This window comes from Polyodon spathula, chromosome 4 (genome assembly GCF_017654505.1).
Source record: "Polyodon spathula isolate WHYD16114869_AA chromosome 4, ASM1765450v1, whole genome shotgun sequence".
In the NCBI taxonomy this organism is placed as follows: domain Eukaryota; kingdom Metazoa; phylum Chordata; class Actinopteri; order Acipenseriformes; family Polyodontidae; genus Polyodon; species Polyodon spathula.
Genome location: NC_054537.1, coordinates 4,641,474 through 4,657,287, shown reverse-complemented (window position 1 = coordinate 4,657,287; position 15,814 = coordinate 4,641,474). Strand labels below are relative to the sequence as shown.

The window sequence follows — 15,814 nt, the reverse complement described above, 5'->3', positions numbered from 1 at the left end:
GTACTGCTTTTCAGCTGAGAACTGAAATATTTAGCATGTACTGCTTTTCAGCTAAGCATTGAAATATTCTTAAATATTTAGGAGCATTTCTTGGATAATAACAACAACACTAGAATAAAAAATACTATGTTTAATTATAAAATATCTTGAAAAACCTATTTTTATACCATGAAATGCTGTGAAATAAGACGTTTTTGCTGTGAAATGACAAAGGGAATTCCTATGCCATTGACTTTCATTTGGGATTCCAAGTCATGTTATCCTGAAGAGTTGAAGCGTCACACACCATGTTTTTCAGGTTTAACTACACTGCAGGAATATCACAAGCAAGACTGTCTTATGGCCTTTGTTTTTTTCCCCCTCTGCACTTAATCTTCATAATTGGCCCATAATTAATACCATGGTAACAGGACATGTTGAAAAACCAAATGCATTCTAATGACTAAGCTCACAGAAACGCTTATTATTCCTCTGCCTGGCTACGGAGACAGATAAATGATAGTGTTAAAGGCACATTTTCCATTTCCATCACTTGGTCCTTCTTTTTGTGAAGCTCCAGAAAATAAGCATTATTGTTTGCTCTGCTGTGTCTGTCTATCTCAGGTGTTTTCATGCCACAAAACTCTTATTTGAACAGATGTCTCCATGAAAACGAAAACAGTCGCATCTGCCAGTCATACTGTTAATTCATGCCATAAAGATAAAGCCGTCTTTGCTTCTTAATGGCGTTAAATGCCCCCTGTAATACAGTTTCATGGAAAACAGTGATCCCTCCTTTAATGTCATATTTGCATACAAACAAACTGACCTTACCAGGTGAACAAGTGAATAATCATCGTTATGAAATCCATCCTTTAGGCTCAGCCCGATATCTAATTGCAAGATGTAGCACAGCATCAACAGGCCCCTGAAATGTTAATGTTTTCTTAAGGTACATTTTTGCATTCATCAATTTTTGTAACCTTTACATGTTGGAATAATAATAAAGACGAGGTGTCTGGGTTTCTCTTTCTAAGGAAGGAACTAATATTGCCACAATTATTACTACTTTTACTGTATTTTGATATGATAATTTCCTGTCTGGGTATGCATGGGTATTCAATGGCTTGTGTCAATTAATTGAGACTTCATAGAGGTCCATTATACTGTACGGTACCTCCCACCATGGGATCTCTTGAGTTCTGGGATAACCCACGTTGGCAATTAAATATTTAGCAGCGACACTAAAAGTACAGTAATCTGCCGCATATCCGCCTGTCCCATATCCTCCCTAACCATTGATCCGCCATTATGATCAACCTCTTCAGCACCGTTGAACAGAGCAAATTAGTTCAGATACTGTAGATCCTACCAAATTTTTCTTACACTGTGTTGTATGTTCTGCTGCCATTGCTGGCAGTGTCACATGAGCTGTTCAGTGTATTGATATGTAAATAAATCCTGTTCACCTGCGGGGGGCGTATCAACTTTAACCTCCATCTCGAACTCCTGTCTGTCACTCAGCAGTGAATGCACGCACCCACACGGCAGACGGCTACCCTGTCACAAGCATTATACCCTGTATCTTTCAAAACAAAGGATGTAGGGGAGCTCCCTAATAAAAGCTGAATCTCAAAACAATAATTGTGTGAATATAGTCATTGCTACAGCTGTGTATAATGGTATTTAAAACAGGATTCATTCATCCGACTTTTTAGATATCCACCCTTACTCTGGTCCCACCACAGTCGGATATGCAATGGATTACTGTATTGGAATATTTTATTCTTCAAATAAAAAAAAGAGCCGTAAAGAATGTTTACTAGAAACAGTATGGGGGGAAATCCTACTTAAGTTTACATCTTGAGCAGTCTTTTCTGCCTCAGTCTTCACACATTAATTTCTTTATTGTTTCCTGTCTAAAGCAAACAGCGAGAGGACTGGGAGCAATCAATCTTCATCCGGCACAAGGAAGCAGGCTACAGACTGAGAGAGAACATCCTGTTCCACATGTACATCAGCACCTCACCCTGTGGAGATGCACGCCTCAACTCTCCCTATGAGATTACATCCCACTGTAAGACGCATTCCTTCCCTTGTTTTTACATACTGTGCCTTGCACTGTGTTTACAAAGGGGTTTGTTTCAGCATTACAGAAAGTGATGAGCAGGGATAATCTGAGCCGTTACACACACACACGCACACACGCACTCAGCCTTGTATATATGTCATATCATACAGTACATAATCTTGTGCAAATGTATTAGATAGTAAAATCTCACATACATATCATCATTTGACTCGGCTTAAAATAATTGGCAAATGTACACCTTGATTAAATCATTAATTGCATGCGAGGTCTTTAAATGTCCTGTCATTAAACATTACTTGTTTGCATTAGTCGTTATTCTCAAGACATTTCTAAAATGTCTCATACATTTTATCATTTGTGGCTATGTGTTCCTTTTCTCTTATTATTTTAAATTAATTGCATGCGAGGTCTATTAAAGACAAATAAATTAGACAATCACTAATTTGTTTATTTTGACCATTTTCCAAGATTCTAAATTGCAGTGGTTTGATTTTATATACACAAGTCAAAACTGCAGCAGCACAGCAAGTTTTCTAATACATTTGTATGCTGCTGTGCATGTGCGTGTGCGTGTGCGTGTGTATGTGTGTGTGTAGCATAATAACAACCGATAATAAAAAGTGGTTAAAGAAAAGGGCTTGTAACCAGGAACTGTTCCAATCAGAGCTCAGGACTGACTCACTGTGTGACCCTGAGCAAGTCACTGAACATCCTTGTGCTCCGTCTGTCAGGTGAGACGTTGTTGTAAGTAACTGATTACACACCCTAGTCTCTGTAAGTCGTCTTGAATAAAGGAGTCTGCTAAATAAACAAATAATAATAATATAATATATGTTACAGGCAAACCCCGGTGTGCCCACTGCTTCTCTGCCAAATCACTCCTTCTGTTCTTTCATTCCTGTTCTGAGTGACAGGCAGACCTTTAGAACAAGGAACATCAGAACAGAGAATTAACATGAGAAACCCAATTGACACTTGCATATAAACAGTACAGTATTATTAATAGCATAATAACAACCGATAATAAAAAGGAGTTATATTGAACTGTCCAATCAGAGAGGTGGATGCAGTTACTGGGTGGAACGTGCATGATTAGCTGATTCACGTTTGACAATGTTTATGAGAAGCGATCTAAGAGTCTGACAGCATACTCATCCGAGTGACTGAGAGTATAAGTTAAGTATGTAATACATATCTAGATTTTAAAAATAAATTAATCTTATATGTGTCATTAAATGTTTTATATAGTCATGTCGTCAATAAAAATGCATTGTTAAAATAAATATCTGAAACAGGACTTCCTGTGTAGTTTTTATGAATGAGATGACCCCCTACCCACTGTCCCACCAATCACTGCAGCACATCACTCTCACTGACTGCCTGGCAATAACAGGAGCTGCACCACTCCTCTCCAGAGAGTGATCTAACTGAGATGCCATTAACTCCCCTCCCACCCTTCACTATCCCTCACCTAACTAATTCCCCTCCCCCTATTCTAACCCCCATCATGGTCCCATCCTGAACAATACATGCACCTGTTCAATAAACAAACAAACATAAAAGAGTCCCTTCAAGGCATAATCACCATAAATGCTGATTAAAAGAGGTGCATCAGGGAACCCTTTGTTTCCTCCTAGCTGGGTCAGTTTTCAATGTCATCAATCCAAGATGTTTCATCACTGCCAAAAAAAAAAAGTATGCTCAATAATAACTAAGAATACTGAGCTTGATGTGAAAAGGTCTTTGGGGTGAACTTGTAGCCCTCTTTTTACTTAGCGTATTGCTGTATAAACCTGAGATCAGTAGATGTTATAAACTGAAATATAATTTTAACCCTTTCAGTCCTTGCAGGCCTTATTAGTGTTCGTAAGGTACAGACAAGACTTTAAAGTCCCATTTATCAAAATATATGTACAAAATATTTTTTGTCTTGTTCTCATGTATATTGAATAAAGGAGTTCCTTTTTTAATTATACTGTATAACTTCATCTTGCATTCTTCAGTTCAGGACTGAAGGGTTACAACATTGTGAAGACTGGTCTGCATACTAATGTACAATGAATGCAAACAAATATATGAATTATGACTTCAAAACCAAAAATAACAATGTTCTTATCTTAACAAATGTTTGCATGTAATTGTGTTTGTGTGAAGTGCACAGCGGCAAGCACATTGTGAAGAAATTCCACGGTCACCTACGGACGAAGATCGAATCTGGAGAGGGGACCGTTCCTGTGCGAGGTCACAGTGCAGTGCAGACCTGGGACGGGGTGATGCAGGGGGAGCAGCTCGTCACCATGTCCTGCACGGATAAAATTGCCAGGTAGGTTCACAAGCACCTTCCATAGATTGAGCAAAGCAGTGGCTCTGGCAGGGAACTCACTTTAACCATAAATCAAATCACATTAAACATGTAGCACATTTTAGACACTTCCATTACCAGAGCAAATCACCAGTTGAATAGCTAGTATCATATTTGTTTTTCGACTAACAATATGTCCAATGATCGGCATGAAGGGGTTTATATCTTACCTCAATCGATTTCGTCCCTGCTGTGTGCCAGAGTTCGCCTCCTCCTCCACCTGCTTTTTTACTTTGTCTAACAGGGAGGGCAGCTATCCTGTTATCCATGGGGGTGGTGGGGGGTGGGGGGTGCAAGGGATGCAACTGCACCAGGGCCCAGCCTATGAATGCACCCAGCCCAGTCCATTTTTTTTTTTTTTTGTGAGCCCACTTTAATAACTTCGAGGAGTTCCAAAGTTTTACATCCCCTACTTTTTTTTTTGGATTGAGACATAAAAAATACAAAAATAGATTTACATAATTTTGATGTTTTATTTACCATCATGTAATCAAAGAAACTACAGAAACGATATTGCAAAAAGCCGTATTAGTAGTACAGTAAGTATTCCATGTTAGATTTCGAAATGTCACATTTTTTAATTGTTGTCATTTTTTTAAGTATGGAAAACTACAAAGCGGTGTGCATTTCAATATGTTAAAATAGCATTATTCAGCAGGCTTCAATCAACTTTATGAAGCAAAATTATTTAATTAAATAGGGAGATGCAAAACTTTTGGCCAGAGCTTTGCTGCTAATTCACTGTATTTAGGTAAATTACAAATGTACACAATTACTGGCAAAATACAATAAACATAGCTATATATTTGACCCATAATATTAATTTTATAGTTTATTACATATGATATAAATACTGCTTGGCACATTCAGTATTTAAAACAATCACATGCGTTTTGGGATATTAATTTGTTAAGTGTGTTTATAGAATTATATTTTCCATTATGAGTTGTAACGAGTTGTACTGACTGTGGCCTACATTTTGAGATGCTTATAGAAACGTTTTCATACTAACCTTTGCACTTGATAACATTCATTTAAAAATCCAGTTGATGCCTTTGTGTTTTTTGTTTTTTTGGGGTTTTATCGGGGGGGGTCTACTTCACAAACTTGCACCAGGGTCCAGGAAACCCTAGCGCTGGCACTGATCTACAAGCTAATTTATGGGCAGCGGTACCTTGAGAGACGAGGCCAACAGCCTGAGAATGTCATGTATAATATGTATATTGTAGTCGTGATGTCTAGTCTGTTTTAATAAATAACTTATAAGTTTCCTGACTGAACTATGACACTCAATTGAGCTAAACTTAGAAATACTAAAAGAAACTTAATAATTTTAATGGCAAACATTTTACATAAAAATCTTAAATTGAAGACATTGAAGGAGTTTCCATGTATGTTCTAATTTTACTCGAGACATTGTACTTGAGCCAAATGAAAAGTGGCACGATATATTTCAGGCTTTCATGGTCTCAGTTTATTTTACTCGAGACAACCCTCTTTTCACCTGGCGCCATGCAAATGAAGGGGTGAGGAGGAGGTTTGCCAGGGTGTCCTCGACTCACTGCACACCAGCGACCCCTGTAGTCTGGCCCGATGCCTGCGGGCTTCCCTGTAAGCTGCCCAGAGCTGCGTTGTCCTCCGACTCTGTAGCTCTGAGGTGGCTGCATGGTGGGTCTGCAGTGTGAAAAGAAAAAGTCAGCTGTATGGGTCTTGGTTTTAGGGGGTGGATGTAAAATATCTCAGTATTTTTAAATTAACCGAAGGATATTAGGACCTTAAATCCCATTATCTTGGTGAAAAACATTTGCTATAGATCTGTCCAGTGCCAGATGAGTGGCATTTCAGTGCGGAAAGGGCAATATATTGATTTAAGGATTATGTTTATTAAAGACTAGACATGGGGGGTTCAGTTTAAATACTGGAGTATTATAAAGCAATTCAACAATAAAACTGGAGGCCTTTTACTATTTGTTACGTGGGAGGGCATTCTTAACAGCAAAGAAGTTGGCGCTTTATTAATCTCTCAGTGTGCTGCTACTCCGTGGTGCAGGTGGGCTAGGAAAGCAAACCTCTTTTTCGTTGCAGAAGTGAATGTAGCCTTGTTTATATGGAATAATTCAAATGCATCTGAAATATACATTATCAATTCCTTTGACTTCTGCTTACTGAAAAGTAAAGGATGTCATAGCAGTTCATGGAAAACTGATCATGCAGTAGTATAATATTTTAGATTTGGCGGAAGCATATTATATGAGTGAGGTGTCCGTTATAAAACAAAAGTACAGTCTTTCAAAAGCAGAGATCCAAGGAGTGCAGGGACACCATTTTAAATTGTTATTGCCCATTGAAAATTAATTATATAAGATTAAAAATGCTCTTTTTGTTCTGTAGCCCCATGGATGATGAGTACCTTTAACATCCTCCAAAGTAATTGTATCTTTCACTGCTACAATTTGGCCATCACAAGATACTTCCAGGTGCTGTTAATTCAGTTTTGCGTTGTTCTGGTCTGCCATGCCTAGATACTGAATTAACAGAGAAGGCAATCAGAAGTTTTAATTCCTAGCAGGGGCCTGTAATCCATGCTTCAGTCATTGGAGGATTCAAAGGCTGGGATGGTTGGACCAGTGTCGGCCAATCACTGTTGCTGTTCCACTCTACTGGTGTTAATGTGACCTATTTGATTCACTTCACAGGGGCTGGGAATGGCCTGATTACATCTGACCAGGCCACTGCGGGGGTCAGTGTAATTACTTTACACAAAAATAGACCATCCTCCGCTTTCCCACACTCATTTTATATCCCTGTAATTTATACTTCCACAGAAGAGCTCAGGTCACCAGGGTAGCTTACAAGGGCACTGTCAAGAGCAGCAAGTTGAATCTTTATCCAGCTGCCTTGACGTTCTGTAGCTCTGCAGTGAAGAATGATGTGATCAATGCAGTTTGTGGTGTTTTTGGGTTATCACACCAGAGGGTGCGTTGGTAATTTTGCATGCAAAACTGACAGTGCTTTTTGTTTTTGGCAGATGAAGCGGTTTTATGATTATGAAATGCAATAAAAATTTATTTTTCTAAGTAAAATTAAGGGACCGGAGTAGATGTTTAATTAAGGCAATGGCTGTTTTAATTGAAGGCTTGTGTATGAATATTATCCTTTATATTCCATTTGAGTTTTATGGCGATGAACACATTACTTTAATGGTCTGTATTTACAGTGGGAGAGGGAGAGGAAAAGAGAGATAGGGAGAAGTAGAGAGAGACTCCCCCGTAAACTCAGCCAGATGGCTGTCTTTTCTTGCATGAGATTAAAAGATGTTTCTAATTCACAGCGCTGCTTCACAGGCAAATTAATATTGCAGGCTAAATCGGTTGTGTTTTAGGGAGAGAAAAAAAAATTAAACCCAAATCCCTTTTCCATACAAGGGATATTGCAGATTCCTTGAACAGATCGTTCTCCAGGTAGAGCGGGCTGAATGTCAGCATTCAGTAATTATTGGAAAGTGTTCTGTGTGTTAATTGGCTGCTCAAGGAAGCAACAAATATAATGACTCCTTATCAATCATAAAGGAGATGCGAAGGGAAGAGGCAAGCTCAATAATTGCGGTAATGATTTAGAGACATTAATTAACAAAAAAGAACAGTGATGTGAAAATTAGCCTCATAATGTTTCCAAGCTCATCAGGCTGCTGACTGAGGGTTTGGAGTGCAAACCACATCGTTTTGTGTTTTGATTTCAGGAAAAATTTTGTCTAATAGCAAAAATAAATTTTAAAAAATGCTGCAATGTTTGGCTAGTTCTTGTGTTGGCACTAAGATGGTACTAAAGCACGGGGGGGCTCAATATCTGTTCTTATTATGTGGCATGTCCTGCAAATATTAGTAATGTTACTGTAGCGTGCACCAACACCACTGCAGGCATAACCAAAATGAGTTCAGAAAATCATTAGATGGCATTTGAAAGAACCTAATGGTCTCCCAGCCCAATTCAAAATGAAACATCGGGTTTGTTTAAGTCTAAATTCAATGGTTGTTTTTTAATGTGCTTGTATATAATTGGTTGTAGCTGGAGTGTATATAAGCTCTCTTATTTATAACTTCGTAAAGCGCTCTGGGAGGCCATGGCATGAAGGCCGCTATATAAAAAATATATTAGATTTGTATTGTATTATATATTCATATAAATAAATGCGTTTTAAAAATGGCAAATAAAATATTGGAAATTAGCAACATGTTTAAAGGTTAAGAAGGAACATTTTGTTGTGTAAAGAGTCATGAGATTGCTGCACACGAAAAGAAGCTATGGAAATGTGGAGGTTTTGGTCACCTTTATTAACACAGTACACTCAGCAATCATCTCGGTTCTCTTCTTCAGTGAGCACTTCCTCCATCAGAACTCATGAATACCTTCCTCAAGTCCAGAGGGATTCAAACTCTTGAAGCTGGATCTCCCTTTTTCCTTCGGGTTTCGCTTTGCCCCCCAAATAGAGAATCCCCAGCTTAGCTTGTGTTACCTTTACTGCCCAGACCACAGTGCTGCTGCACTTATTTGATTTATAAACTGCAAGGTGACACAGCTAGTGTTTTCTATACTATTTTGCCTGTTCTTCTAGAACTGTAAATATCCTTATTTTAATATTCTTGAATGAATATGAACACATTTCTGAACTTCACGATATATATTTTCAAACAGCCATAAATCCAGTAACACCTTTTTGCAAAAAAATCCATTGAAACAGCAAAAACAATCTAGCCCCCTCAGGCTGTCTCAGCAGTTTGTCAAGGCATGCATCGGGTCACCTTACAGGAGAGCCATGGAAGAGAATGGAAACAGCCACCAGGTTCAATGAATAGAGGTCAAGCGGCTTAGGATTCATGTGGATGCCCTTCAGAAACTATCACAGTTTATAACAAGCTTTTCCTTGTGGAACAGCAGCTGGACCCCAGAGAAGAAGCTAGTGTTGGCACAGCTGGAGCCTCCAGAAAGCACACCTGCTTTCAAGGTCACTACAATGTATAATGATATGCATCAATCTTGGAGTTCATAGGTTAAGTAAGATGGGGAACGGGTTACATTACGGATGCAGGAGACACAAAGGACTCCTCCGTGGCTTAAATAGAAGTGAATCTACACTACAGTAAACATTGATATCATGAAGGTCAGTATCAAGGTTATGAAAACGGGGGAATTTAAGCCTCTAGTCTGTAAAGGTAAAAATGGTTATTTCAATGACACCGCAGTTTTGATCAATAGAATAGATCAAATAGAACACTGTTCTGGAAAGGGGGAATGCAAATAAACATAGCTATGAGTGCCTGACCTTTAATATACTTAAATAAACAGATCTCTGCTGACGCCGTATTGATCCCTTCATGTATTTGTCTTTTAGATGGAATGTTCTTGGTATCCAGGGATCGCTCCTCAGCTACTTTATCGAGCCTATCTACCTGCACAGCTTCATTGTGGGGAGCCTTCATCACACCGGTCACTTCTCAAGGACAGTGAGCCATCGGGTACAGCACATTGGTCAGCTGCCAGTGTCATACAAGCAGAATCAGCCTCTTTTTAGTGGTAAGTTATGAAGCCCATTATCATGAAATGAGATGATGCATATAATCATGCATCTCAGAGCACAGGCACTTTAAGCAAAGCGGTGATTCTGGTAAGGAACTCACTTTAACCTTAGATCAGATCATATAATTATCAAGCATATTTTAGGCGCTTCCAATACTGGAACAAATCATTAGTCAAATAGCTAGTATCTTATTTGTTCTTCGATAAACAGTATGTTCAGTGATCAGCAAGGAAGGGATTTATATCTTACCTCAATCCATTACATCCCTTGCCTCCTCCTCCCCAGTCTTCACTTGCTTTTTGGCTTTGTCGAAAGGAGAGGGCAGCTATCCTGCAGGGCTACCTTGAAAGGCGATGCCAAAGGCCAAAGAATGTAGTTTAAAAATATGTATAAAGCCATGGTGTTGTCTAGTCTAAGCTTTAATAAATAATCTTATCGCATGACTTTCCTGAATGAACTAGAGTATCATGCTTTGTATAAAGTAGCTCCATCATTATGGCTATATTTGTATTAACTTGTAGCAAAAATCATATTTCTGTGCATGTAAGTAAGCGGGGACTACATTTAAAGTTTGAGTGTAAACACATTCAGTTAAATGTCAGAAAACCTGAAAGATATGGAAAGAAAAGGTTTCTCAGTTTGCCTTTATTTTTGGAGTGCAAAGGGATACTAAGACTCCTTGTGAAAATATCAATACACTGCAATACAATTGCTATGAGTGACATTTGATATACAGCATTGGCTGTTCTCAGACATCAGTAGTCTGGTCTCTCCAGCCATTCATTTTGCTGACAACAGTTTTCTGGCAGTTATGCATTGTCATACATGGTCAGTCCATTGGGAAATGAACCATGCCCATGGTTACTAATGAACCGTTCAGCAGGTCAGTGGAAACCCCTGATGTTAAATGGCCTGAGCACAGAGCAGGAAGTTTGTATTGATTTTGTCTTGATCACACAGTATGTGTTTCATATGTAGAACCATGTGCTCCCAGGTGTTACTGTGTGTAACTGTGAATTTGTACATGAATATAATCCTTGCTTGTGGTCTAGCTCCATTGTCTTCTGTTGACCTTACCTGGTTATTTGTCATGCGCTGGCTATCTAATTACTTAGAGCATAAGAATATAAGAAAAGTTTGAGAACAACAAAAGGCTATTTGCTCCTTCAAGGCTTGTCCCTTGTTAGCACACCAATCTCCCCTACTGGGGTTGGGGTTGGGGTTGGGGGGGCCTAATTTAAAAGCACAGAATCTAGTCTTTTTTACAATGTCCCCTGTGTTTTAGATCCTACTACATCACCTGGTAGGCTATTCCGTGCATTTTTAACTGGAAAAAAAGAGCTTCCTATCTTCTGTTCTAAACTTACTTTTACTCCTCTTCCATTCATGCCATCTTTTTCTGCTCTCTGCACTCAATTTGAAGTCGTGTCTTGGGTTAACTGTGTCTGTCCTTGATCTTTTCCTGCTAGGACCCCCTTCTAATGAGACGTATACCTCAAGGGTCCTATCCTGGTTAAATAAATGAATCTGAATCGTCCTCATTCCAATGACAGTATGCAATCTGAGCCTACGCGGTCCGATGATCACATCTATTCTGTACACCAGATGTTTATGGAGCTACTGTTAGTCAAATGCACTGACATTCCTGTTCTTTTAGAACTCTTGGCGACAAAAGGACTGAGTAGCCCTTCCAGTGCTTTTCTTCTCCTTTTAAAGGAACCCATATTGGAGTTCATTCCAACTGATGTGGTGAAGTCCCATGTTTCATCCACAATGACAGTGTATCACACGGCACTGCCCATTGCACCTCTATCAAACAGAATCCACAACGACAGTGTATCACACAGCACTGCCCTCTACACCTCTATCAAACAGAATCCACAATGACAGTGTATCACACAGCACTGCCTGTTACACCTCTATCAAACAGAATCCACAATGATAGTGTATCACACAGCATTGCCTATTACACCGCTATCAAACAGAATCCACAATGACAGTGTATCACACAGCACTGCCTGTTACACCTCTATCAAACAGAATCCACAATGACAGTGTATCACAGAGCACTGCTCTCTACACCTCTATCAAACAGAATCCACAATGACATGTATCACACAGCATTGCCTGTTATACCTCTATCAAACAGAATCCACAATGATAGTGTGTCACACAGCACTGCCTATTACACCTCTATCAAACAGAATCCACAATGACAGTGTATCACACAGCACTGCCTGTTACACCTCTATCAAACAGAATCCACAATGACAGTGTATCACACAGCATTGCCTGTTACACCTCTATCAAACAGAATCCACAATGACAGTGTATCACACAGCACTGCCTGTTACACCTCTATCAAACAGAATCCACAATGACAGTGTATCACACAGCATTGCCTCTACACCTCTATCAAACAGAATCCACAATGACAGTGTATCACACAGCACAGCCTGTTACACCTCTATCAAACAGAATCCACAATGACAGTGTATCACACAGCACTGCCTGTTACACATACACTCAGTTAAAACAATGCAACGCTGAAATGAATTAAGCACATGCTGTTCTCGTCTGCCTAGAGTCGCTCATTGTTTTTGTTAAATGTTTTTTATGTAAATACTGTAAAGTTACTAGTAAGAATTCATCAATGTACATTTTAATTCCCTCGACTCGAAACTATAGTATTTGCATTACCAATAACATATGTGGCAGCGCCCTGCTGTATAGTTTACATCAGTCATAACTTTAAGGACGCAATTCATAAATTCTGCAATCATGCTGATGAAGGCATCCATTGGGAAGTTTGCCTTCTTGTTTTACTAATTTACTTTCAACAAACTCCTTATAAATTACTTTTGTTTTGGCTATACAAAAGAATGACAGACATTGTAGAAATCAATAAAACATTTGCTGTATGGCATTTAAAAATCCAATTACCATAGCCTACACCTCACCTGACTGCAGGCCTGCAGCACCAAGGCAGTCTGTCTCACTGCTCTCTAATTAAAGATCAAATGAGAGAAAGAAAAGCATGTATGATTTATTTACAATCAGGTTTTTATACAAATCTGGAGCCTCCAGCTATACCGTCAGCTCGTATTTCACAAGCCATTCTCCTCAGACAGAATGTTACAGTACTCTCACACCTGCAAGCTAATGTTTCTGCTGTGGGTGGTTTTTTATTGGCATCACATTCAGTACACAACTGTATTGTATGATATTGAAGGTAACAATTACCCCTCTTGTGGAAGTAATATTAAAGAACTGTCCCACAGGCTAATTGTGATGAAAACAAACATAAACTGACTGGAAGGGTCAGCTGCCTATGTAGACTATCTACCAACAATTTGATGTGTTTAAAATGTTCCCATTGCGCACACAGACACACTCCCTCTAATGAATTCCTCACGACCGGTATGTTTAATAGGCATATTATGGAGCTGGCTTTAATTAGTACACCAAGGGACTTTCTAAATAACATACGCTCAATTTAAAAAGCAAACAAATTAAATGCTGATGTACACAATGTACATTGTACTTGTTTTTTCCCCATATATATATATATATATATATATATATATATATATATATATATATATATATATATATATATATATATATATATTGTGAGCGGGTAGGTGCACACGAAGAAAACAGACAGTAGTTTCCAAAATAAAGCAAGTCTTTATTCCAGTGTTCTATGCAGCTGGCTCTTATATTGCAATGTCCAAAAGAAAGCAAACAGTTCAAACAAGGTTTCAAACAAAAAACAAACCACCAAAGCAAAAGTGCTGATGTAAACCAACCGGACCAATAACCCCATCCAGTTGGTGAATAGGTACTGCCACCTGGGTTTTGGGTTTCTCCTAGCCTGCTTGGTTTCTTCTGTAGGAACCCTTCTCCTACCCTTATTCTGCAGTCCAGTCCCTTTGCGAATCTCAGCAGCGGACAGGCCATTCCTCATAGCCCCTGCAGAGAACAGGGAATTGCAGATGCAAAGGACCACCACGTTATCCCATTCCGATCTTATTGTAGATAATCCTCAGAAGTTCTCAGGCAGGCAAACAAAACAAACAACCCACCAGACTAGCGGCACATGCTCATTGGGGACAACAAAGCTACAGACCGGCAGAGGGCGAAAACGACTCTCCACTGACCAGGATGACCACCAACTCATTCGAATGTCACTCAGCAACCGTAGTGACCTACAAAAAGAATGGCAAACGGCAGCTGGGGTGAAGTGCACGGTGAGGACGGTTCGAAACAGGCTCCTAGGGGCAAGGCTGAAGTCGTGCAAAGCTAGAAAAAAGCCCTTCATCAATGAGAAGCAAAGAAGAGCCAGGCTGAGGTTTGCAAAAGACCATAAGGATTGGACCGTAGAAGACTGGAGTAAGGTCATCTTCTCTGATGAGTCCAATTTTCAGCTTTGCCCAACACCTGGTCATCTAATGGTTAGACAGAGACCTGGAGAGGCCTGCAAGCCACAGTGTCTCGCACCCACTGTGAAATGTGGTGGAGGATCGGTGATGATCTGGGGTTGCTTCAGCAAGGCTGGAATCGGGCAGATTTGTCTTTGTGAAGGACGCATGAATCAAGCCAAGTACAAGGTTGTCCTGGAAGAAAACTTGCTTCCTTCTGCTCTGACAATGTTCCCCAACTCTGAGGATTGGTTTTTCCAACAGGACAATGCTCCATGCCACACAGCCAGGTTAATCAAGGTGTGGATGGAGGACCACCAGATCAAGACCCTGTCATGGCCAGCCCAATCTCCAGACCTGAACCCCATTGAAAACCTTTGGAATGTGATCAAGAGGAAGATGGATGGTCACAAGCCATCAAACAAAGCCAAGCTGCTTGAATTTTTGCGCCAGGAGTGGCATAAAGTCACCCAACATCAATGTGAAAGACTGGCGGACAGCATGCCAAGACGCATGAAAGCTGTGATTGAAAATCAGGGTTATTCCACCAAATATTGATTTCTGAACTCTTCCTAAGTTAAAACATTAGTATTGTGTTGTTTAAAAATGAATATGAACTTATTTTCTTTGCATTATTCAAGGTCTGACAACACTGCATCTTTTTTGTTATTTTGACCAGTTGTCATTTTCTGCAAATAAATGCTCTAAATGACAATATTTTTATTTTGAATTTGGGAGAAATGTTGTCAGTAGTTTATAGAATAAAACGTTCATTTTACCCAGACACATACCTATAAATAGTAAAACCAGAGAAACTGATAATTTTGCAGTGGTCTCTTAATTTTTTCCAGAGCTATATATATATATATATATATATATATATATATATATATATATTTTTTTTTTTTTTCAATTCGTTTACCAAGGAAACTATTATCTGTAGTCTTGAGATGACACAAGACATGTTTACAATGTAAAGGAAGTGGCTACTTTGGTAAATATTAGGAAACTATGAGGAAGTGTTATGCAAAGGAACACAACTATGTGATGTGCCAAGTCAGTTAGATGCCAGAATGGTGGTACAATGGCTTGAAGAAATATATTATCGGGGCATAAAAGCCCCTAACTAGTCAAAGCAACTGTATCCCAACTTGTAAAGTCAAAGAGCACTGTGTCACGTGTGGTAGGAGGTGTACGTGTGGTAGGAGGTGTACGTGTGGTAGGTGTACGTGTGGTAGGAGGTGTACATGTGGTAGGAGGTATACTTGTGGTAGGAGGTATATGTGTGGTAGGAGGTGTACATGTGGTAGGAGGTAACAGGTGGTTATTTTTGTGTCTTTTTTTTTCTAATAGTATTGTCCATGTCCATGTTTGCATCAGCC

At 39.3% G+C, this 15,814-nt stretch overlaps 1 protein-coding gene across 1 annotated transcript in view; it reads left to right on the top strand.

The window, feature by feature from the left end:
* Positions 1–15,814, top strand: part of LOC121314083 (double-stranded RNA-specific editase B2-like) — a 155,556-nt gene that overhangs the window by 138,003 nt on the left and 1,739 nt on the right. Inside the window, exons 6-8 of the mRNA XM_041246918.1 lie at positions 1,905–2,056; positions 4,226–4,394; positions 9,823–10,004. Of these exons, the coding sequence (XP_041102852.1) occupies positions 1,905–2,056; positions 4,226–4,394; positions 9,823–10,004 (503 nt within the window). The remainder of the gene's footprint in view (positions 1–1,904; positions 2,057–4,225; positions 4,395–9,822; positions 10,005–15,814) is intronic.